This window comes from Euleptes europaea, chromosome 1 (genome assembly GCF_029931775.1).
Source record: "Euleptes europaea isolate rEulEur1 chromosome 1, rEulEur1.hap1, whole genome shotgun sequence".
In the NCBI taxonomy this organism is placed as follows: Eukaryota; Metazoa; Chordata; class Lepidosauria; order Squamata; family Sphaerodactylidae; genus Euleptes; species Euleptes europaea.
In genome coordinates this window covers 181,794,822-181,817,509 of record NC_079312.1, presented here as the reverse complement: position 1 = coordinate 181,817,509, position 22,688 = coordinate 181,794,822, and the positions used below count along the sequence as shown (strand labels likewise).

The window sequence follows — 22,688 nt, the reverse complement described above, 5'->3', positions numbered from 1 at the left end:
TTTTTAGTTGGAGGGTATATCCCTCCAGACGGGACTTGGTGAGCCCCATCTTTTGAAAAGCCCTTATGCTTGATCCAGATTAATCCACTGAATGGTTGATCAGACCAAGTTGGCTCCAATTATACAAGCCCGACCTCAAAAGTGCCCCAACTTTGGGGCCCTAACAAAACTAGTAAAAAAAAAAGAAAAGATAGAGAAATGGGAGAAAGCACACAGCCATGCCTCTGAGCAAAGGTGAAAAGCCGAACCTGAAAAAGCCGAATATTTATTTGGCTTTTTTGGGGAATCACATATTCGGCTTCGGGAAGATCCCCAGGTTTTGGTGTTCAGTAAACTCAAAGCCCACAGATTTCACAAACGGCTAATTTTGGGTTTATTTTCGGTTCAGGTTTATCGATATACACAACCCTGTCATGTCATGTGTTGACATGAATGCATGGCAGAGCCATTCTTGTGAATCAGCTTGCCTCAGGTCTCCAGTCCTTTTTATCATGTCTTATCCTGTGCAGCCGGTACATAGGTCAGTTAGACATGAGTCCTATGTGCACAAATGAGACCACTTCCCGGTGCGGACCCAGATAGGCAAGCCTAGTAGCGAAACATCTCTGCCACCACCCCTCCCTCTGGCCTTAGCGGGAGCACCAAGGATGTCCAGGGTCACTATGCGGAGGCAGGCAACAGCAAACCACCTGTTCATCTCTTGCCTTGACCTGGATGGCCCAGGATAGCCCTGTCTCGTCAGATCTCAGAAGGTAAGAGGGACTGGCCCTGGGTAGGACTTGGATGGGAGACAATGGGGAAAGTCCAGGGTCACTACGCAGAGGCGGGAATGGCAAATCATTGTTGTCATAGGTAGGTTGCGACTTGATGTCTATTTCCTCCACCACTGCCTTTCTCCTGGCCAACCTAACCTCTTGAATCTCACCTGTTTGTGCTCTCCAATGGAGCCTCACCTAATTCTTCTGGAAAACAACAGTTTAGACAGGAGCAGTCAAGACCTCTCTGACTAGGGTTACCATTAGCTGGAGATATCCTCGGATTACAACTGATTTCCAGCCAATAGACATGGAGAAAATGGCTGCTTTGGCATTTTACCCTATTGAACTCTCTTCCCTCCCCAACCCCACCTGCCTCAGCTCCACCCTGAAAATCTCCAGATATTTCTCAACCTGGAGCTGGCAAACCTATCTCTGACAGTAGGTAAAGTGGGCGTGACCATGGACCAAAAAGGGGTAGAGCCAGGGGGTCACAATATGGAGGCAGAATGATCATACCAGGAAATGCTGGTATAAAACCACCCCGAAATAACAATCGGCAGAAGCTGTGTATCATTCCCTGCACTGACTGAAATTCAAAATGGAGATACCTGTGAACAGTGGCTGAGCCACCTGAGACCTGGTAACTGGGCAACCTTTCCCACCCACTCACAGCAGCCATGCCTCTAGCTCCTCTGTACCGACCATCTAGGGTTGCCAACCTCCAGGTACTAGCAGGCGATCTCCCGCTATTACAACTGATCTCCAGCCGATAGAGATCAGTTCACCTGGAGAAAATGGCCGCTTTGGCAATTGGACTCTATGGCTTTCAAGCCCCTCCCCTCCCCTAAACCCCACCCCAAAAACCCTCCAGGTATTTCCCAACAACCCTATGACCAACCTGGGGCTAGAAGAGGGGCAGAAGCCGGCGAGTAGTGGGCTCAGGGCCACCGGGAAGCAGGAATCGGCCTGTCTAGTCAGCTCTTCTTTCCGCCTCCAGGTTTCTTGTTCTGGATTCATTAAGCACAGAAGGAGCTTTGCTGACCCGACCCCACCCCCACCCCCAATTTTGGGCTTTCTCTCCCCTGCATTGGTCTGGCCCGGAGGGTGGCATATGTGACTATGACTACCAGACTCTGTAAACAGATATTGCCTTGTGTCCAAAGGTGTAGTGTGCAGAGATGGAGTAAAAGGCTACTTCACACAAAAAGTAATTCCGCCAGCCCTTTATTCAGAAATCTGAATACATGAAGCTTCCTTCTGTTGCATCAGACCATGAGTCTATCAAGGTCAGCATTGCCTGCTCTAACTGGCAGCACCTCTCCAGGGTCTCAGGTAAGTAAGCCTGGCAACCAGCGGGACAGTTGGGGGGCTGGGGACAATGAGTAGCTCTAGGAATCTCAGGAAACTCTAGGGTAAAAGTTTCCAGCGATTTCTAGAGCTACCTGTTGTCCCTTCCGGGTTTTACCTGGAAGTGACATAGCGACACTGGCCATGTTTCTTATTTTTTATTTTATTTTTTATTAAGCAGCAAGATTTACCGGCGGGAGACCTGATAAGCCTACAGACAAGGGCCTTTTACATCACCTATTAAGCTAGAAATGCCAGGGATAGAACTCAGGGCCTTCTGTATGCAAAGCTGATGCTCAATCATTGAGTTTTTAAAAGTCTTTCTTTCTATCTTTCTTTCTTTCTTTCTTTCTTTCTTTCTTTCTTTCTTTCTTTCTTTCTTTCTCTTAAAGTAAAAAAGATGAGAATTTTTTTAAAGGGACAAAAAAAAAGAAAATTGAATGTTTAAGGAAGTTGACTGACACATCCCCAAAGAGGTCAGGCCCCCACATGTTCCGCTGCGGCTCGTGTAGGCCCCCACACCGTTCCGTGTCAAGCGCCCCCCTTCATTGTGGTTGCGAGTGTGAAGCAGGTCTCTCTCCTGACTAAGCAAGCCTCAAGAACCAAGTTGGAAGATGCGGCCAATACACTAGAGGAAATAGCTGAGCAAACGCTGATTATAAAATGGAACCGTTCCAGGCAGGAAACAGCAACTGCTATGGTTTTTCCAGTATTTTGGGTGGTCTGTGCATAGGGGTGATGCTCTTTATTTAGTTGGTGAAGAATTTTAGCCCTTTTCTTTATTTTATACGGCACCTGTTCAGACTCTCTCGCTCTCCGTTCTTTATTTGTTTCCATTGGTTTCAATGAGAAACACATTTATGGCGGGGGTCTTTTTCTGTCCTCCATGCAGCTGGGATGAAATTTTCGAGGTCTGTGCTGCTCCCCTCAGATCATCCACCCCACAAAAATTCAGGCAGATGTTTCCTATGTTAACTCTAAAGGAGACCGTGGCACGAGTCCTTCTATATCATGTGTAGCAATCTGTTCTCTTAGCAATTTGTCTCATGTTTTGTTTTTATTAATATCATAAAATAATAATAATTCAGGGAGATGGAAGAAAGTATTCATATTCTACACTTATTGCCCAGCAGTCAGAGTGAGAGGTTTGGCACCCTCGGAAGGCAATAGCAAGCAAAACAAAAAAATAGTGTTGTAAAATAGCAATATATAACTAAACCAAAACAACACCAGGCTAAAGAATCAAGAAATCTATCTATCTATCTATCTATCTATCTATCTATCTATCTATCTATCTATCTATCTATCTATCTATCTATCTATCTATCTATCTATCTATCTATCATCTATCTATCTATCACAACAGGCATAGATTACCTGTAACTTACTATGAAATATAAATCACCTAGAAGGAAACAAGAAAACCAATCCCACCATGAGGTATAGAAATAAATGAAAAGTCCAGTCGGAAGCATCAAATTCCGTGGGAGGATATCAGCAACCGGAGATCACCAACACAAACAGTTGGGTGAAGTCCAAAGGAGATCAAGAAATCCACAGCCGATCAACTGAGACGGGCGTTCCAGATACTGCGTAGAGTCCCGTTTTCACCTAAGGCTCCATCAGTCATTGATCCCTTCTTACTATTAGCAGTTTGCTTTTAAATAAGTAGACCCCTTAGTGTATCCAGTGTCTTTCTTTTTCATATATGTATAGCACTTTCTGCAACAATTTTCACGACATGGCTCTCAATGTAGCTAGAAAGGGAATTGATCTCTGTAGTCTGGAGATCGGTTGGAATTCCAAGGGAACTCCACTCCCTCCACCCAGGGTTGCCAGCTCTGGGTTGTGAAATTCCTGGAGATTTGCGGGTGGAGCCTCGGGAGAGCAGGATTTGGGGGGAACAGAGAGACCTCAGTGGGGTACAACGCTGTAGAGTTTACCTTCCAAAGCATCCATTTTCTCCAGGGAAACTGATCTCTTCTACCTGGAGACCAGTTGTCATTCCTGGAGATCTCCAGACATCACATGGAGACTGGCAAGTAGGGTTGCCAACTCTGGCTAGGCAAATTCCTGGAAATTTGGGGGTGGTACTTAGGGAGGTCGGAATTTGGGGAGGGGAAGGAGTTTAGCAGAGGATGTGATGCCGCAGAACCCAGCCTCCGAAGCAGCCATTTCCTCCAGTAGTAATTCCGGGAGAACATTGGGTCTCATATTGAGGTTAGCAACCCTACTGGCAAGCCTTAACCCCCCCCCCCCGAGGTTGGCAGCTAGGGTTGCCAATCCCCAGGTGACACATGGAGATCTCCATGAATTAAAACTGATCTGCAGATGGCAAAGATTGGGCTACGATGATCTCCAGACTACAGAGGTCACTTCCCCTAGAGAAAACTGATGTTTTGGAGGTGGACTCTATGACATTATTCTAGGATTGCCAACCTCCAGGGGGTGGATGGAGATCTCCTGCTATTACAACTGATCTCCAGCCGATAGAGATCAGTTCACTTGGAGAAAATGGCCGCTTTGACAATTGGACTCCAAGGCATTGAAGTCCCTCCCCTCCCCAAACCCCATCCTCCTCAGGCTCCGCCCCAAAAATCTCCAGGTATTTCCTACCCTGGAGCTGGCAACTCTACGTTATACCCTGCTGAGGTGGAACAGGCTTCCTCGGGAGGTGGTGGGCGCTCCTTCCCTGGAGGTTTTTAAGCAGAGGCTAGATGGCCATCTGTCAGCAATGCTGATTCTGTGACCTTAGGCAGATGATGAGAGGGAGGGCATCTTGGCCATCTTGTAGGCATGGAGTAGGGGGTCACTGGGAGTGTGAGGGGGAGGTAGTTTGGAATTCCCTGCATTGTGCAGGGGGTTGGGCTAGATGACCCTGGTGGTCCCTTCCAACTCTTTGATTCTATGAAGGGTTGCTTCAGTGCTTGGCTCTCGTGGCCCTTTCTTAAATGTCTAGGGAAATGCCAATCGCCACTTTGGGGTCAGAATGCAATTTTCCTCCAGGCCTCTTTGGCCAGGGATCCTGGAGGATTTTTTTGCCATCTTCTGGGCATGGAGTAGGGGTCACTGGGGGTGGGTGGGTGGGGAGGTAGTTGTGAATTTCCTGCACTGTGCAGGGGGTTGGACTAGATGACCCTTGTGGTTCCTTCCAACTCTATGATTCTATGATTCTATGAGCAGGTGGAATTCCTGGCAGGGGCTAGGGTGCCCCCCCATTTCCCATTTCGCAGCCCTTTGCGTGGGAGTGCCAGGTCGAGGGGGAGTGGGGAGGTCTGCCAGGAAGCCACGAACACCCACCCAGGAAAGGCCCCGGAGGAGTGGCTGCCCCCGAGGAAGTGCCAGGCGAGTGCCGAGCTCTCGTGTGTGCAGGCCAGTTGGGTAAGAGTGTGGTTTCCTCCCCGGCGCTGTGGGCGTAGCACTCCTCTCTCGCCTGCTACAAAACTCAGGCCGCAGAGCAGCAGCAGGCCCATTTGCTCAAGGAGGCGGCCCACCCACCCGCTCCGGGGACAGCACCATGGAAGCCTCGTCCAGGTATCCGTCTGTGTTTGTGGTGGACACACCACCAAGGGAGCTCCCTTTCGTGCCACCTGTGCCGAGGAGCCAGAAGACGCGGCGGCACGGCCAGCTACTCCTGGGGATCCTGGTGCTGCTGGCCCTGGCCGGCTTAGCCGTCCAAGCCTATTTCCTGATCTGCTTTCGCAAGGAGCTGGACAAAGCAACGGCACAGGTCATGGTTCTTGCCAGGGGTGTGGGAGAAAAGGCCACTGAAGAGGCCGTGAGGGTCTTCTTTCTTTGTGGGCGAAGGAGCAGCTTTGCTTGGGAAAGCTGGGAACAGCATGCCAATACTTGTGGGTTATGGAATGAATGACTATGTGTGTGCATTGGAGTAAGGTTGCAATTGAGAAGGGTCATGGCTCAGTGGTAGAGCATCTGCTCAGCATGTAGAAGGTTCCAGGTTCAATTCCTGGCATCTCCAGTTGAAAGGATCAGGTAGACCAAGGCAGGTCCATTTATAGTAAAAGGCAGGTTTGTTTATTGGTTGCAATTGGGAAGGGGCATGACTTAGTGGTGGAGCATCTGCTTGACATGCAGAAGATTCCAGGTTCATGTGGAGGAGGGGGGAACCGAACCTGGTTCTCCAGATTAGAGTCCACCACTCTTAACCAGGGCTGTAGCGCTGGCAGCTCCAGTTTAAAAGATCAGGTAGTCGGTGGTGGTGTGAAAGACCTCCACCTGAGACCCTGGAGAGCTGCTGCCAGTCTGAGTAGGCAATACTGACCTTGATGGACCGCTGGTCTGATTCAGTATAAGGCAGGGTCATATGTACATACTAATTTGGCTCTGCTTGCCACTAAGCAGCTTTCAGGAATCAAAATGAAATGTCAAATAACCAAAAATGGAATACAAAATGGTCATTGTGGGAATTCTTAGCTGAACTGCATTCAGGCATGGTTGGGAAGAGGATGGCGTGTGCCTTCCCTTCCTGAGATGGCCCCATTTGGAGGAGGAGATGGGGGTCACAGTTCATGGTGCTATGCTCCTCAGAGGATGTGGGTTTGTGCTCAAGGACTGTGTGGCACAATTTCTGCTGGAATGCGATCACGTTAACCTTCCAGATAACAAGGTGCTCTTGTTGAAGCTGCCTCCTACTGAATCAGACCACCCTTGGTCCATCAAAGTCAGTATTGTCTACTCAGGCCAGCAGTGGCTCTCCAGGGTCTCAGGCGGAGGTCTTTCACATCACCTACCTGCCTAGTCCCTTTAACTGGAGATGCTGGGGATTGAACCTGAGACCTTCTGCATGCCAAGCAGATGCTCCGCCACTGAGCCACAGCCCCTCCCCAACACAATGAACACATGAAGCTGCCTTCTACCCTTGGTCCATCAAAGTCAGCACTGTCTACTTAGACTGACAGCGGCTTTCCAGGGTCTCAGGCGGAGGTCTTTCACATCACCTACTTGCCGGGGATTGAACCTGGGACCTTCTGCATGCCAAACAGATGCTCTACCACTGAGCTATGCCCCCTCCCCTCTTCATCAGGTAGAATGGAAATATAACTAGTTCTTCATTCCGTCTATAGAGCAGGGGCCTGTATCCTGTGGCTCTAACCTGGCTCAGTTTAGGGGGGTGGTTGATCTTTGAAAATAAGATGAAATCTTTCACTTACAGTATACGAGACGGGGCAGTGAGGCGCTTGAAAGGGCTTCTGAAGAGATGATTTACAGAAAGGGAAATGATAGAGTTGAACAGCTGCCAAATGCAAATCATGCACAGATTTACACCAACCACGCTAAAACAATCATGCAGGGTCCTCCTGGGTCTATTTATTACTTATTGTAAGACCTCATGTGCACCACGACTCACAATGAGCCACAGCGACCAGTGGTTTGAGCTGCGGAATCTTTATGGATTATTAATCAATGTGTCAATTATTAGTAATGTTAAGTTGTAGAGCTTCACTGATGCTCACGGGCTTTGTCATGCTGGCACTTAGTTGCTTTGGATAGGCTGCGTGGTCTAGTGGTTAAGAGCAGTGGACTCTAATCTGGAGAACCAGGTTTGATTCCTTGCTCCTCCACACGAAGCCAGCTGGGTGACCTTGGGCTAGTCACAGCTCTCTTAGAGCTCCCTCAGCCCCACCTACCTCACAGGGTGTCTGTTGTGGGGAAGGTGATTGTAAGCCGGTTTGAGTCTCCCTTAAGTGGTAGAGAAAGTCAGCATATAAAAACCAACTCTTTTTCTTCTTCCTCTGAATTTTGACCTAGTTTGACTGTTGAATTATCAAATGACCCCGGCAGGCATTGAACCTTGCCTCCAAACCAGTTCATCTGAAGGATTTAGAAATAAAAGACAATTGTAGAGGGAGGGGCTGTGGCTCAGTGGTAGAGTTTCTGCTTGACATGCAGAAGGTCCCAGGTTCAGTCCTTGCTGTCTCCAGTTGAAAGGATCTGGTAGTAGATGATGAGAAAGACCTCTACCCAGGAGTCCAGGACCCAAGATAGGAGCTGCCAGTCTGAGTATCAATCATCTTTATTACAGCCAAAGGCCAGCATAAAGCGTAAAATATACATCCTTTGGTAAAAACCACCCAGCTCCCACTTCCATCATCTCATCCATGCTTCCTAGTGTGAAGATTTATCCGTAAGATCTTTGCTCATCTTTAGTGCTTTCCGTTTCCAACCAGTCTGAGTAGATGAAAACTGACCTTGATGGACCGATGGTCTTATTCAATATAAGGCAGTTTCTTGTGTTCATTTGCCTTTTCATTTAAGATAACTGGAATAAACAGGACTTTTCATTTAAGACAATGGGTCGCCTCGTTCTCCTTGCATATTTCCGCACATTTCCCCTGCATTTTATGGATGCTGACTAAACATGAATCCAGAAAATGCTGGCAAAATGCACGGAAATGCGGAGGGAGAGCGAGGCGACCTCCGACGGCCGGAAAATACAAGCATAACATAAGCAAACCCCCAAAGTACCTGGCAGGGAGACCGTGAGGAAACACAACCATGCATAAATAGCCGGAGACTTCTGTTGGAAGATCCTTAGTATACACCTGTCTGTGCACCGATGGCATCGAGCAAGGGGGGCTGGAAGATCCTGAGATGTTTCCTGAGATCGCCCTCCCTTTGGGTACATAAAATTGGGACAGATTCTCACATGCCTCTCATGGCTACTATGGATCTAGATGTTGAAGCAAGGGGGGTCAACTCAGTGGGTTCGAGATAAACATTACCCAACGCTCCTAGAGCAAGATGCAAGTCTGGGGGCACCTTAAAGGCCCACAAGATTTTCAGGGTCTACGTTTTGAGAGAGCCAGCATGGTGTAGTGGTTAAGAGCGGTGGTTTAGAATGGTGGACTCTGATCTGGAGATCCGGGTTTGATTCCCCACTCCTCTACATGAGCAGCGGAGGCTAATCTGGTGAACTGGACTTGTTTCCCCACTCCTCCACACGAAGCCAGCTGGATGACCTTGGGCTAGTCACAGCTCTGTTAGAGCACTCTCAGCCTCACCTACCTCACAGGGTGTCTGTTGTGGGGAGGGGAAGGTGATTGTAAGCCGGTTGATTCTCCCTAAAGTGGTAGAGAAAGTTGGCATAGAAAAACCAACTCCTGCTCCTCCTGCTCCTGCTCCTGCTCCTGCTCCTCCTCCTCCTCCTCCTCCTCCTCCTCCTCCTCCTCCTCCTCTTCTTCTTCTTCTTCTTCTTCTTCTTCTTCTTCTTCTTCTTCTTCTTCTTCTTCTTCTTCTTTGTAAGATACCATGTGATGCTATCTGACGAGAACTGTGACTCTCGAAAGCTCATACCACGAAAATCTTGTTGGTCTCTAAATTGCTCTTGGACTGGAATTTAGCTCTTCAACTGCGGACCAACACAGCTACCTGCCTGAAACAAACCCTTCTAGTTACTCCTGAGAATTGACTTCTGGATTTTCTTTCTTTAGGGAGGAGCAGAAGCATCCCACGACCGAATTATCCAAGGTAGGATTGCCCTCTACTTTAACCTTAGTCTGGGAGATGCAGAATCACTACCCTGGGTGTGCCAGGACCTGTTTGGGTCAATGGCCTGTAGGAACGACCCAACTTTAGGATGGGCCAAAGGTCTGGTGTGCCAGCTATAAAAACAGCTGTTTCTTCCCCTGTGCTTCTGTGCCAAAGGGCACCCCCTTCAGAGGCAGGGTTGGGATCTACTCCATTTATATGCTGCCTTTCTCCCCCAAATCAGCTTACATCATTCTCCTCTCCATCATTGTATCCTCACAACAACCCTGTGAGGTAGGCTAGGCTGAGAGAGTGTGACTGGCCCCAGGTCACCCAGCAAGCCTCCATGGCAGAGTGGGAATTTGAACCTGGGTCTACCAGATCCTAGTCCGACACTCATAGAATCATGGAATCAATCATAGAGTTGGAAGGGACCACCAGGGTCATCTAGTCCAACCCCCTACACAATGCAGGACATTCACAACTGCCTCCCCCCACATACCCCCAGCAAACCCTACTCCATGCCCAGAGGTTGGCCAAAAAAAATCCCACAGGATCCCTGGCCAATCTGGCCTGGAGGAAAATTGCTTCCTGACCCCAAAGTGGCAATCAGCATTTCCCTGGGCATGCAAGGAAGGGCCATGAGAGCCAAACACCGACACAACCCTTCCTGCTCTCCCTCTCGTGATCTGCCTGAGGTCATAGAATTAGCATTGCTGACAGATGGCCATCTAGCCTCTGCTTAAAAACCTCCAGGGAAGGAGAGCCCACCACCTCCCGAGGAAGCTCCCCAACTACTCTACCACACTGGCTGGGAGCCAGTGTGGTGTTGTGGTTAAGAGCGGTGGTTTGGAGCGGTGGAGTCTGATCCCCGGAGAACTGGGTTTGATTTCCCACTCCTCCACGTGAGCGACGGACACTAATACTGTGAATTGGGTTGGTTTCCCCACTTCTATGCATGAAGCCAGCTGGGTGACCTTGGGCTAGTCACAGCTCTCTTAGAGCTCTCTCAGTCCCACCTGCCTCACAGGGTGCCTGTTGTGGGGAGGGGGAGGGAAGGTGATTGTAAACCGTTTTGATTCTCCCTTAAGTGGTAGAGAAAGTCAGCATATAAAAACCAACTCTTCTTCTTCTGTCATTAAAGGCGTGAGAAGGATAGAGCTGCACTGGGGATTCAGGGCTGGCTCCAGGGTTTTGTGGCACCTTTGGCACCACCAGGCTGTCTGGGGGCTCCCCTCTCTGTGAACTACTTGGCCCCATGCCAGGCTCACCCCCTCCATCCCTTGCTTGGGGATTCAGGGAACTGGCCCCACAGTACGCTGTGCCAGCCAGCCTGGGGAGCTGAGTCGGAGCCAGAGGAGACACGCAAGAACTTCCCCCTCCCAGAACTTCCCCTTCTCACTTTCTGTGTCTTGCCACTTCCTGCACCTGCCTGTGTGCTGCCCTAGGTGGGGCAACGCTAGGTGCGTTGCATTGCCAGGAAAAGTCACGGGTGAAATAAAACCTTGGTGCTGTCGGAAATGAAAGTGATCACTAAATACCCGGAGGAAGGAAAGAAGGGGGGTGCATAACTGTTGGGGGTGGGGGGTTTCTGTGATTGGAAAGACTGAAATTCTGTGCCAAGGAAATCAAACTTCTGTGATGCAAATAAAACAGAATTCTCTAACCCGTGATTATGCAAAGTGAGCAAAAGCAGATTCCCCCCCTTTACTTCACAATCTATCCTTTATTGTGTGTGTGTTAAGTGCCGATAAGTCTCTTCCGACTCACGGCGACCCTATGAATCAACGTCCTCCAAAACGTCCTGTCCTTAACAGCCTTGCTCAGGTCTTGCAAAATGAGGACCATGGCTTCCTTTACATCCATCTCTTGGAGGACATTTTGGAGGACATTGATTCATAGGGTCGCCATGAGTTGGAAGCAACTTGACGGCACTTAACACACACACAAAGACATAAACTCATATTTTTAAAAACTGAACCTGAGAGGAAGCAGCATTCTCTTCGCCCAAGGCCACATTTTCATACTTGTAAAGAAATGCAGAATGCGCACAGCCCTGGCAATGGTGGGCTACTAGTACCCAACCGAGTTCAGTTGCAATGATCTCTGGAGCCTAGGGATGCTTGCAGACAAGGGGGCATCTAGGAAAACTCATCTTTCTCTAATTTGCGTTTACAGATCACACACCTCCTTCTGAAAGGCCTGGAGCTCACCTGACAGGTAAGAAGGCACTCCAGTTAGGCCCAAGTCCAAACCTTTAGAGGAGACAGGGCTGCCAGCTCTAGGTTGGGAAATTCCTGGAGTTTGGGGGTGCACCCTGGAGAGTGACCTCAGCTGGGTTTAATGCCATAGAGTCTGCCCTCCAAAGCAGCCATTTTCTCCAGGGGAACTGATCTCTATGGTCTGGAAACCTGTTGTAACTCCAGGAGATCTCCAGGCCCCACCTGGAGGTTGGCAACCCTAAGAGGACACCAATTCAGCTGCAGCAGAGCTTGGTGATTTGAAGGCCAGAGGGCGGTGGGTTAAAGCAAGCCTGGAGGCAGTCCAGGACTCTGCGTGCCGATTCGATACTGTACTACTGAGCCACAACCCCTCCCCATAAGCTATGCATTTATTCCACCCGCTCTTATATGAAGCTGCCTTATACTGAATCAGACCCTTCATCTATCAAGGTCAGCATTGCCTACTCAGGCTGGCAGTGGCTCTCCAGGGACTCAGGTGGAGGTCTTTCACATCACCTACTACCTGATCCTTAACTGGCGATGCCAGGGATCGAACCTGGGACCTTCTGCATGCCAAGCAGATGCTCTGCCACTGAGGCTACAGCCCCTCCCCATGGTGTTGGCGGTTCTTGGCTGCAGCAATAATGGCAGTGACTGTATCCTCCTCACCCAACGGCCCTGGGGGCAAAGCCAGACACGAAGACCTGTCTGCTCCAGGGACTCTGGTGGGAGGAGTAGACTCCCTTGCCCTTCCCCCACCCAATCCTGCCCTGCCCCAACCAATGCTGAAGAGGAAGGGGCTGTGGGAGGGGCTGTGGCTCAGTGGTGGAGCATCTGCTTGGCATGCAGAAGGTCCCAGGTTCAATCCCCGGCATCTCCAGTTAAAGGGACTAGGCAAGTAGGTGATGTGAAAGACCCCTGCCTGAGACCCTGGAGAGCCGCTGCTGGTCTGAGTAGACAATACTGACTTGGATGGACCAAGGGTCTGATTCAGTAGAAGGCAGCTTCATGTGTTCAGTTCTAACTGTATTTTAGGAGAGGGGCCGTGGCTCAGTGGCAGAGCCTCTGCTTGGCACACAGAAGGTTCAATCCCCAGCATCTCCAGTTAAAGAGACCAGGCAAGTAGGTAATGTGAAAGACCTTTTCTGCCTGAGACCCTGGAGAGAAGACGAAGAGTTGGTTTTTATATGCCGGCTTGAATTAAACCGGCTTACAATCGCCTTCCCTTCCCCTCCCCACAACAGACACCCTGTGAGGTAGGTGGGGAGGAGTGTGACTAGCCCAAGGTCACCCAGCTGGCTTAGTGTGTAGGAGTGGGGGAACCAACCCGGTTCACCAGATTAGCCTCCGCCGCTCATGTGGAGGAGTGAGGAATCACACACGGTTCTCCAGATCAGAGTCCCTCCACCGCTCCAAACCACCGCTCTTAACCACTGCACCACGCTGGCTGCCAGTCTGAGCAGACAGTACTGACTTGGATGGACCAAGGGGGGTCTGATTCAGTAGAAGGCAGCTTCATGTGTTCATGTGTTCATGTGTTCGAGGGGGTTGTGTTTCCCAGGTGCTGCTTTCACTGTGACGGGGAATGACACTCTGCAGTGGGAACACAGGCGCGGCTTGGCCTTCCTCCAGGAGATGGACTACAAGGGGGGGTCCCTTGTCTGCAAGAAGCCCGGTCGCTACTACCTCTACTCAAAGCTCTCCTTGGAGCATGCAAGCTGTTCAGCCGAGCAGCAGAAGAAGGGGCTGCTGGTCGTGCACAGCGTTTGCAAGAGGACTCCTCGGTATCCCAAGGAGATTGTGCTTCTGAGTAGCATCATTCCCTACTGCGGCACTGAATTCTGGCGGCAGAACAGCTTCCTGGCCGGGGTGCTGCAGCTCGAGGAGAAGGAGGAAGTCTACGTCAAGGTCTCTAAGACGCAGCTGGTGCGGGTTAAGGATGGGACCAGGTCCTATTTCGGCGCTTTCATGGTCTGAAGGAGAGTCGGAAGGGGCACAGACAATGATTTCCATGGAGCTGCGAGTAGGTGATGTGAAAGACCCCCTGCCTGAGACCCTGGAGAGCCGCTGCCAGTCTGAGTAGACGATACTGACTTTAGTGGACCAGTATAAGGCAGATTCATGTGTTCATGTGTATAGATTCAGCATTTACAACACCCCAATATCCTCTTTGGGGAGGGGCCGTGGCTCAGTGGTAGAGCATCTGCTTGGCATGCAGAAGGTCCCAGGTTCAATCCCCAACATCTCCAGTTAAAGGGACTAGGCAGGTAGGTGATGTGAAAGACCTCTGCCTGAGACCCTGGAGAGCCGCTGCCGGTCTGAGTAGACAATACTGACTTTGATGGACCAGGGGTCTGATTCAGTATTGTAATCTAGGCATTACAGTATAAGGCGGCTTCATGTGTTCTTCAGATGTTCAAAGGCTGGGGGCATTTGCTCTAATTCTTCTTGATAGCTATAAGGATGGAGAGGGGGGCATTTGCGAAGAGGGGTGAACAGGTAAGACAGGGGGTGTACATAAGGTTGCCAGCTCCAGCCTGGGAAATTCCTGGCGATGCCTATGGGAGGGATTTGGGGAGGGATTTCACCTAGAAGTGATGGTATACCATAGAATCTACCCTCTGAAGCTGCCATTTTCTCCAGGGGAAGTAATCTTTGTGGTCTGGAGATCAGTTTTACTTCCAGGAGATCTCCAGGCCCCTCCTGGGGGTTGGCAGCCCTAGATGTACATGCTTTCCATAAACAGTGGAAAAAAATAAGAACATTAGAAAGGCCTTGCTGGATCAGACCCAGGCCCATCAAGTCCAGCAGTCTGTTCACACAGTGACCAACCAGGTGCCTCTAGGAAGCCCACAAGCAAGACGACTGCAGCAGCATTTATCCTGCCTTGGTTCCTCTGCAACACCTAATATAACAGGCCTGCTCCTCTGATCCTGGAGAGGATAGGTATGCATCACGACTAGTATCAATTTTGACTAGTAGCCATGGATAGCCTTCTCCTCTGTGATCGTGTCCACTCCCCTCTTTCAAGTTGGCAGCCATCACCACATCCTGGGGCAGGGAGTTCCACAATTTAACTATTTAGATATCTGGATAAAATGATGGGAACCCGCTGTGAAGGAATGCAGAGTCTTGTACCCCCCCCCCCAAATAGCTGTGTGAGTGTTTATATGGATAAGCTCTCAACCTTCCACAAACTACATTTCCCCCAAAAGTAAATAGTGTTGTTATTCAACATCTCTGCTCACAAAAATGGCTCCAAAAACTTATGTATGTATGTCTGCTGTAACAGTGTTGGTCACTGCCCCAGGTGCCATCTCTGGCTTTTCCGGCTCAAAAAGCCTGCCAAACCAGTGTGGTGGGATCTTTAAAACAAATTCTAAGCAGAGTTGCCCCCTTCTAAGCTCATTGACTTCAGTGGCGTTACTCTGCTCAGGATGGCCCTGAACGCCTCCGAAATGGTGACAGGACTTTTGCCACTGACTGACCTCGGCTGGAATAAGACACCCTGCGCACTTCCATAACCTCATGCTCAGCTAACAGGTCCACTGTAAAGGAAACCGTTCCTCATTTGATGAAGCTAATTTTGGACGATGCCTGGCATCCCGAAGACGTGGGATCTGTTGCCAGCTCTCCAGAAAGCGCATTGTGGCAAAATCTGGAGCAAAGCAAGCTGCTTTGGCAGCAGGGTGTTGCCCATGCCTTATTTATTTTCCTTCTCTCTTCCTGATGGTTTAGAAGCAACTGTATAGATTATATTGAGCCACCCTTTTATCCTCTTCCACATGCAAGCTCATTCTATATTGATGCCCTCCTCTTAGGACACAAATATGACCCAAAATGACGGTTGTACAACTTTTGGCTATATAACGAAGTCACTAAGAGTGAATGACAGTCGTTGAAAGAAAAGGTCATCCTTCCTGGATTAGTTATCAGGGCGATGCCAGCCAATCAGGGATCAAGCTGTGGGTGGGATGGCACCAACCCTAGCCAATCAGAATTCAAGCGAAAGCACGAAAGGGCAACGTAAATATACAGGGGGACGTTTTTGCAAAGAGTGACAAGAATTGGCAAAAAGGTTCAGAAGGTGTTTGCAAAAAGAAATGAGTGGCTGTGGCTGAGACTTAATCAGAGTGGTGTGTAGCAAAATAAAAAATACCTGTCATGAAAGCAATGTTTACTTGTGGTTTGTACTCAAAGAAATGGTCATTCCTTATTGTCCAAGCAATGGCAAACCGCCTCTGCTCATCCCTTGCCCAGAACGCCCTTTGGATGGGGTCGTCATGAGTCGGTTGTGACTCAGCATCTTCTGCTTCTGCTTCTTTTTCTTGTCCTGGGATATGATTATTTTCCTGACCTAAAAGAGGGTCATTATGGTGGAGCTGGAGGGTCCTGCTCCCCCAGTGAGGGTTGGAAGAGTGTATGAATCATGTGAATGATATGATTGGGGCCATGGAGGTTTGCAGACTGTTCTTCTGCATGGAATGAAGTCTCACTGTTCTACGGGACTCTATGGGAGCAAAAATGTAAACGGTGAGGCATGCTTCTCTGATCCTGGAGAGAATAGATATGCATCATGACTAGTATCCATTTTGACTGGTAGCCATTGATAGCCCTGTCCTCCGTGAACATGTCCACTCCCCTCTTAAAGCTTTCCAAGTTGGCAGCCATCACCACGTCCTGGGGCAGGGAGTTCCACAATTTAACTACGTGCTGTGTGAAGAAACACTTCCTTTTATCTGTTCTGCCTCTCTCCCCCTCCAGCTTCAGCAGATGCCCCCGCATTCTGGTATTATGAGAGAGGAAGAAAAGCTTCTCCCTGTCCGCTGCTCCCCAAGACTCCACAAGAGAAATCAGAACTGCACAAATGTAGATAACCTGTCAGTGATAGGTATGAATATACAATGGGCAGTGCAAACACCCATATGTGCTGTCCGTAGTATATGCCTCGTGCAGTTATCTGCATTTGCGCTGTAACTTCTGGTACATATCCCTGTTTGATCAGAGTCATAAATGGAACAAAAGGCATGTCCGCACACAGTGGGAAGTGATGTCTCTCTCAAACCACTTTCAGTTTTCTAAGAAACTCCCCGCCCCCGGGGGGGTTGTTTCCTTGAATTTTGAAATCGTTTACTCATTCTTCAAATGGCTGGAAGTCCTGGGCTGCCCCGACGGGCCAGCTGTGCCTCAGTTCCATGTGCGGGGCTTTTAAAAAGGGGAACTTGGGCACAGCTCAGTAGTACGTGCTCATAATTGGCACAGATCATGCCGGCTACTTCAACACGCCCGAGCGGTCCGCAGAGATTGTCTTCGGCGGTTGAAAGAGTCTGACTGTTCCCATTAAGGCCATTTACGGCTGGCTGTTTCCTCGCGGTCACCCTGGCGACTATTCGGGGCTTGGCTTTGATTCTGCTTGCATTTTCTGACCATCAGAGGCCGTGTCACTTTCCCCGCACGTTTCCGCACGTTTTGCATGTGCTTTCCGGATTTGTGTTGATCCAGCGTCCAGAAAACAGGGCAGAAACACACGAGGAGAGCGAGGCAACCTCTGACAATCGGAAAATGCAAGCAGGATCAAAGCAAAGCCCTGAAGGAGTTGCCGGGGTGACCGCGAGGAAACAGCCAGGCATAAATGGCCTAAGAGACACTTTTTTCGTCTGATAACATGAAACAGCATTTACATGACGTAAAAGTTTTGAACTGCACAAATTTGGAATTGCTCTTTTTCCTCCTGAAATCGCACATTTTGTCTCACTGCAAGAAGAGAAAAAAACAGACAAGAGCTCTGCCTCTGTGCAACGCAACCAGTATAGACCTTGTCCAAATTATAGCCCCCCCCCCAAAAAAAACACACATTAAAATCTGGTCCTGTTGTGTGTGGGGGTGTGGATTCCTGGGCATGAAAAAATAATTGAGGGTCATTTCAAGAGAAACGCCAAAAAGGGTGGTAGTGGAACGATGGCTGGAAATGCTACCCCACGGACTCGCTTTGCTTCGGCTGTGCCTCACGCAGGCTTCCTTTCAGGCAAACCACACCGCGGAGGACTTGCTAGCATCAGAGAGGAGGATTTCCGGTGGCCTTTGACACTCGCTTCAGAAAAGAGGGCCGGCAAAAAGCTGCACCCGTTTCCGTAGCTCCAGCTGACGTGATGCGCCTCAGCACCTCTCTTGCCGTGGAAAAGTCTCAGGAGCGTTAGGAGTGTTAGGATCGGTTCCTCAGTGGAACAAGCTTCCTCGGGAGGTGGTGAGCTCTCCTTCCCTGGAGGTTTTTAAGCAGAGGCTAAATGGCCATCTGTCAGCAAGGCTGCTTCTATGACCTTAAGCAGATGATGAGAGGGGAGGGCATCTCGGCCATCTTCTGGGCATGGAGTAAGGGTCACTGGGGGTGTGTGGGGGGGGTAGGTAGTTGTGAATTTCCTGCCTTGCACAAGGAGTTGGACTAGATGACCCTGGTGGTCCCTTCCAACTATGATTCTATGATTCAGACTCCGGTTTGCTTGCTGTGAGCCAGCCCAGGATTGGACAAAGGAGAAACCGAGGCTGCTTCCACACGAAGGTTCTTCCTTGAATGGAAAGCAGGAAGCCCCTGTGCTAAAGGGGAACAGCCACACAGCCTCTTGCTCAACCCAAGTGTGGTCGGAGGCGTTCCTGGGGCTTTTCCACTATAAACCAGAGGAAAATAAAATCACAGACCTATTTTAATCAGGCTCAAAGAGGAGCTGTCCACAACGGACAAAAGGAAGAATTACTTTGCTCAATGAGTGGTTAACTTGTGGAACTCGCTGCCAGAGGAGGTAGTGATGGCTACAAGATAGCCCGATCTCATCAGATCTCCGGAGTTAAGCAGGGTTGACCCTGGTTCGTACTTGGATGGGAGACCACCAAGGAAGTCCAGGGTTGCTACACGGAGCCAGGGAATGGCAAACCACCATATCTTGCCTTGAAACCCTAGAGATGTGGGTTACTAGAGTTGCCAACTCTAGGTTGGGAAATTCTGGAGATTTGTGGGATAGAGCCTGGGGAGGGTGAGGTTTGGGGATGGGAGAGGCCTCACCGGGGTAAAATGCCATATAGTCCACCCTCCACAGAATCCATTTCCTCCAGAGGGGATTATCTATGTAGTCTGGAGATGGGTTGTAATTCAATTGCAGGCTCCACCTGGAGGTTGGCAACCCCATGATTAGTTATGGGGTGGAGGATGGGGGTTTTCTCCTGTGCCATTTTCCTAATGAGAATCAGGAAATCAGCTGGGTTTTCCCCTCTGTTTTGGGCTGTTCTTACTTACTTTAATGATACTGTTCATATGGCCAATACAGTCCTGAACAATGTCACACTGAGATGAAAATTAAAGAAAAAGAGAAAGAACTATCTAGATAACCCATAAGAAAATTAGTATTTTTTAATCTTGATTGACTGGGGGGGAAATCTTGGCAACTGCCAATGCAGTATTAAAATCCACCCCTGCTAAAAGAGCCCTCAAATTATCCAATTCACCGACAGATTCCCAGATAAAAGTCTTTATCCATCCGTCTCTAGCCTCATTGAGCAGGTCACAGATAAACAAGGAATGCTGAAGAGCCCCTATTTGGCCAGAAGGACACTGATATACTTTCTCATAGTATGGTACCCTATTTAAACGACCAATTAACTCCCCTGATGGGATGGCATTAAGTCTAGCCAACATAAATAATCGTCTGCATCATGGGATTGTTTGGCTGTTCTAATCATCCCTATTGGGTATGTTTAGCCTGAAGAGGAGAAGACTGGGAGGGGATATGATAACCATCTTCAAGTACCTGAAGGGCTGTCATGGAGAGGAGGGTGCCGAGTTGTTTTCTGTTGCCCCAGAAGGTCGGACCAGAAGCAATGAAATTAGGTTCTGAATTAGGGTTGAAATTAGATCAAAAGAGTTTTCATCTAGACATCAGGAAGACTTTTCTAACAGTTAGAGCGGTTCCTCAGTGGAACAGGCTTCCTTGGGAGGTGGTGGGCTCTCCTTCCCTGGAGGTTTTTAAGAGGCTAGATGGCCATCTGTCAGCAATGCTGATTCTGTGACCTTAGACAGATCATGAGAGGGAGGGCACCTTGGCCATCTTCTGGGCATGGAGTAGGGGTCACTGGGGGTGCAGGGAGGGGGAGGTAGTTGTGAATTTCCTGCATTGTACAGGGGGTTGGACTAGATGACCCTGGTGGTCCCTTCCAACTCTATGATTCTATGATTCTATGAGTGGGTGACCTATTGAGGCTTCGGTCAGGGTGAAGACACGCAAGAGGATGTGGGGAGGCCAAAGACTTTCCACCGGTCTCCTCTTACTGGCCTATATGCACCCACTGACTAAACGGGGGGGGGGGTATTGAGGCTTTGCAGAGAAAGGTTTGTTCCTTTTCTTGGTTACGCGAAGTATTGTTCAAAAGGACAGATCCTTTTTTTGTACCATAGAAGCTGGGAAGTTCCACCTCTATATATAAGCAGAGACTGCAAACCACTTCCAGTTGTGGGAAGATGAAATTTGTAGCTGGAAAGGTCATGGAAGTCACTCCTATGATGAAAGAAAAATAGCAATAATTAAATATATTATTTATTCAGGGCACATTGTCCCATTCTTCCTCTAAGGATCTTAGGATGGCATACATCGGTCTCTCCTCCACTGTTTTATATCCTCACAACAACCCTGTGAGGTAGGTAAGGTCAGAAAGAAGAAGTGTTGGTTTTTATATGCCGACTTTTTCTCCCACTTAAGGGAGACTCAAGATTGTAACCCGGCTTACAATCACCTTCCCTTCCCCATCCCACAATAGACATCCTGTGAGGTAGGTGGGGCTGAGAGAGCTCTAAGAGAGCTGTGACTGGCCCAAGGTCACCCAGCTGGCTTCATGTGGAGGAGTGAAGAAACCAACCTGTCCGCTGCTCATGTGGAGGAGTGGGGAATCAAACCCCATTCTCCAGATCAGAGTCCACTGCTCCAAACCACTGCTCTTGGAGCGGTGGAGTCTGATCTGGAGAACTGGGTTTGATTCCCCACTCCACATGAGCGGCGGAGGCTAATCTGGTGAACCAGGCTGGTTTCCCCACTCCTCCACATGAAGCCAGCTGGGTGACCTTGGGCTAGTCACACTCTCTCAGCCTCACCTACCTCCCAGGGTGTCTGTTGTGGGGAGGGGAAGGGAAGGTGATTGCAAGCTGGTTTGATTCTCCCTTAAGTGGCAGAGGAAGTCGGCATATAAAAACCAATTCTTCTTCTTTAACCACTACACCATGCTGACATTGTTCCCAGCTGAACAGATTATAAAATTCCAGCCCATAAAGCAGCAGTACATAGGGTTTGGAAATACCTGGAGATTTTTTTGGGGGCAGCCTGAGGACGGAGGGGTTTGGGGAAGGGAGGGACTTCAATGGTGGTATAATGCCATACAGTCCACCGTCCAAAGCGGCCATTGTCTCCAGGTGAACTGATCTGTGTCACCTGGAGAGCAGTTGTAATAGCAGAAGGTCTCCAGCCACCACCTGGAGGCTGGCAACCCTACCTGGGAGGTAGGTTAGGCTGAAAGTGCATGTCTGCCCTAAATTTTCTCAACAGTAGGGTTGCCCGTTCCCCCCAGCCACCAGCAAGAAATGGGGATGAGCGGTAAGGGTTGCCAGATCCAGGATGGGAAACTCCTAGAGATTTGGGAATGGAGCCTGGGGAGGACAGGGAGCTCAGTGGGGTACAAGGCCATAGAGTACCCCTCCAATGCAACCCTTTCTTCTCTGGGGAACTGATCTCTGTAGTTTATGGATGAGCTGAAACTCCAGGGGATCCCTCCCTAGGTCCTTCCTGGAGGCTGGCATCCTTCCAGCAGGTTTCCATGGAAGAGTGGGTATTCGAACCTGGATCTCCCAGATCCTGGTCCAATACTCTAACCACTACACCACACTGGCTCTCATCTTGGTGAAGCAAAAAATAATAAATCTGCATCAAACTATGTTAGGAAACAAACGTTTAAGACTTGATTCTCGACCCCCACCGAGTCAGTGGAGGAGACCTGCTGGAAGTTACTGGCCTCCCCACATCCTCTAACTGCTTCTTCACTGTGACCGAAGGCTAAATATATCACCTAATAGCAGAGACTGAAACAGCACGAGATAGACAGGCAAGTCAAATGGGATGCATCCACAAGGGAGGACAGGAAAAAGGAGGAGGAGGAGGAGGAAGAGAACTCCCCAACACCCAGTAAATGTAGGAGAAAAGGAAAAGGAGGAGGAGGAGGAGGAGAACTCCCCAACACCCAGTAAATGTAGGAGAAAAAGAAAAGGAGGAGGAGGAGGAGGAGGAGAACTCCCCAACACCCAGTAAATGTAGGAGAAAAAGAAAAGGAGGAGGAGGAGGAGGAGAACTCCCCAACACCCAGTAAATGTAGGACTCTTTTCTGCTGCCGCAAGCAAGTTAAGAGTTAAAAGTATGCTCATGTAATAATCTGCAAGTGAGACACTTTATTTCTGTCTCTGAAGAGGGTATGTTTTAAATGAGGAGTCACCCTTCTGTGACAATCCACTACTGGCGTAGAAGAAATCTTGGAAATGTCACTTCTTAACTTATTCATACCCTGGGAAGTGTTTCATTGCATTCAGTTTGTGACTTGTTGGAAAAGAGAGTCAGTGTGGTGTAGTGGTTAAGAGTGTCGGACTAGGATCCAGGCGAAATGATCTTTGTCACCTGGAGTTCAGTTGTAATTTAAGGAGATCTCCAGGCCACTCCTGGCGACCTTCCCCCCAAGCACCCCTGAAGCCTCCTGTGTCTCAATAAATCTTACCACAAACCTGCCTTCTCTCACCCAACCAGCCTTAGCTTTGAGAACCTTTTTTGGTCTTTTGTCCCATATTAGATGCTCTCTT

At 49.3% G+C, this 22,688-nt stretch overlaps 1 protein-coding gene across 1 annotated transcript; it reads left to right on the top strand.

Moving 5' to 3' along the window:
- Positions 1–5,622: 5,622 nt before the first annotated feature.
- TNFSF14 (TNF superfamily member 14) lies at positions 5,623–13,792 on the top strand. Its single transcript, XM_056850600.1, has 4 exons — positions 5,623–5,835; positions 9,557–9,593; positions 11,772–11,813; positions 13,377–13,792. The coding sequence occupies exons 1-4, from the start codon at positions 5,623–5,625 to the stop codon at positions 13,790–13,792; spliced, it is 708 nt and encodes a 235-aa protein (XP_056706578.1).
- Positions 13,793–22,688: the final 8,896 nt, after the last annotated feature.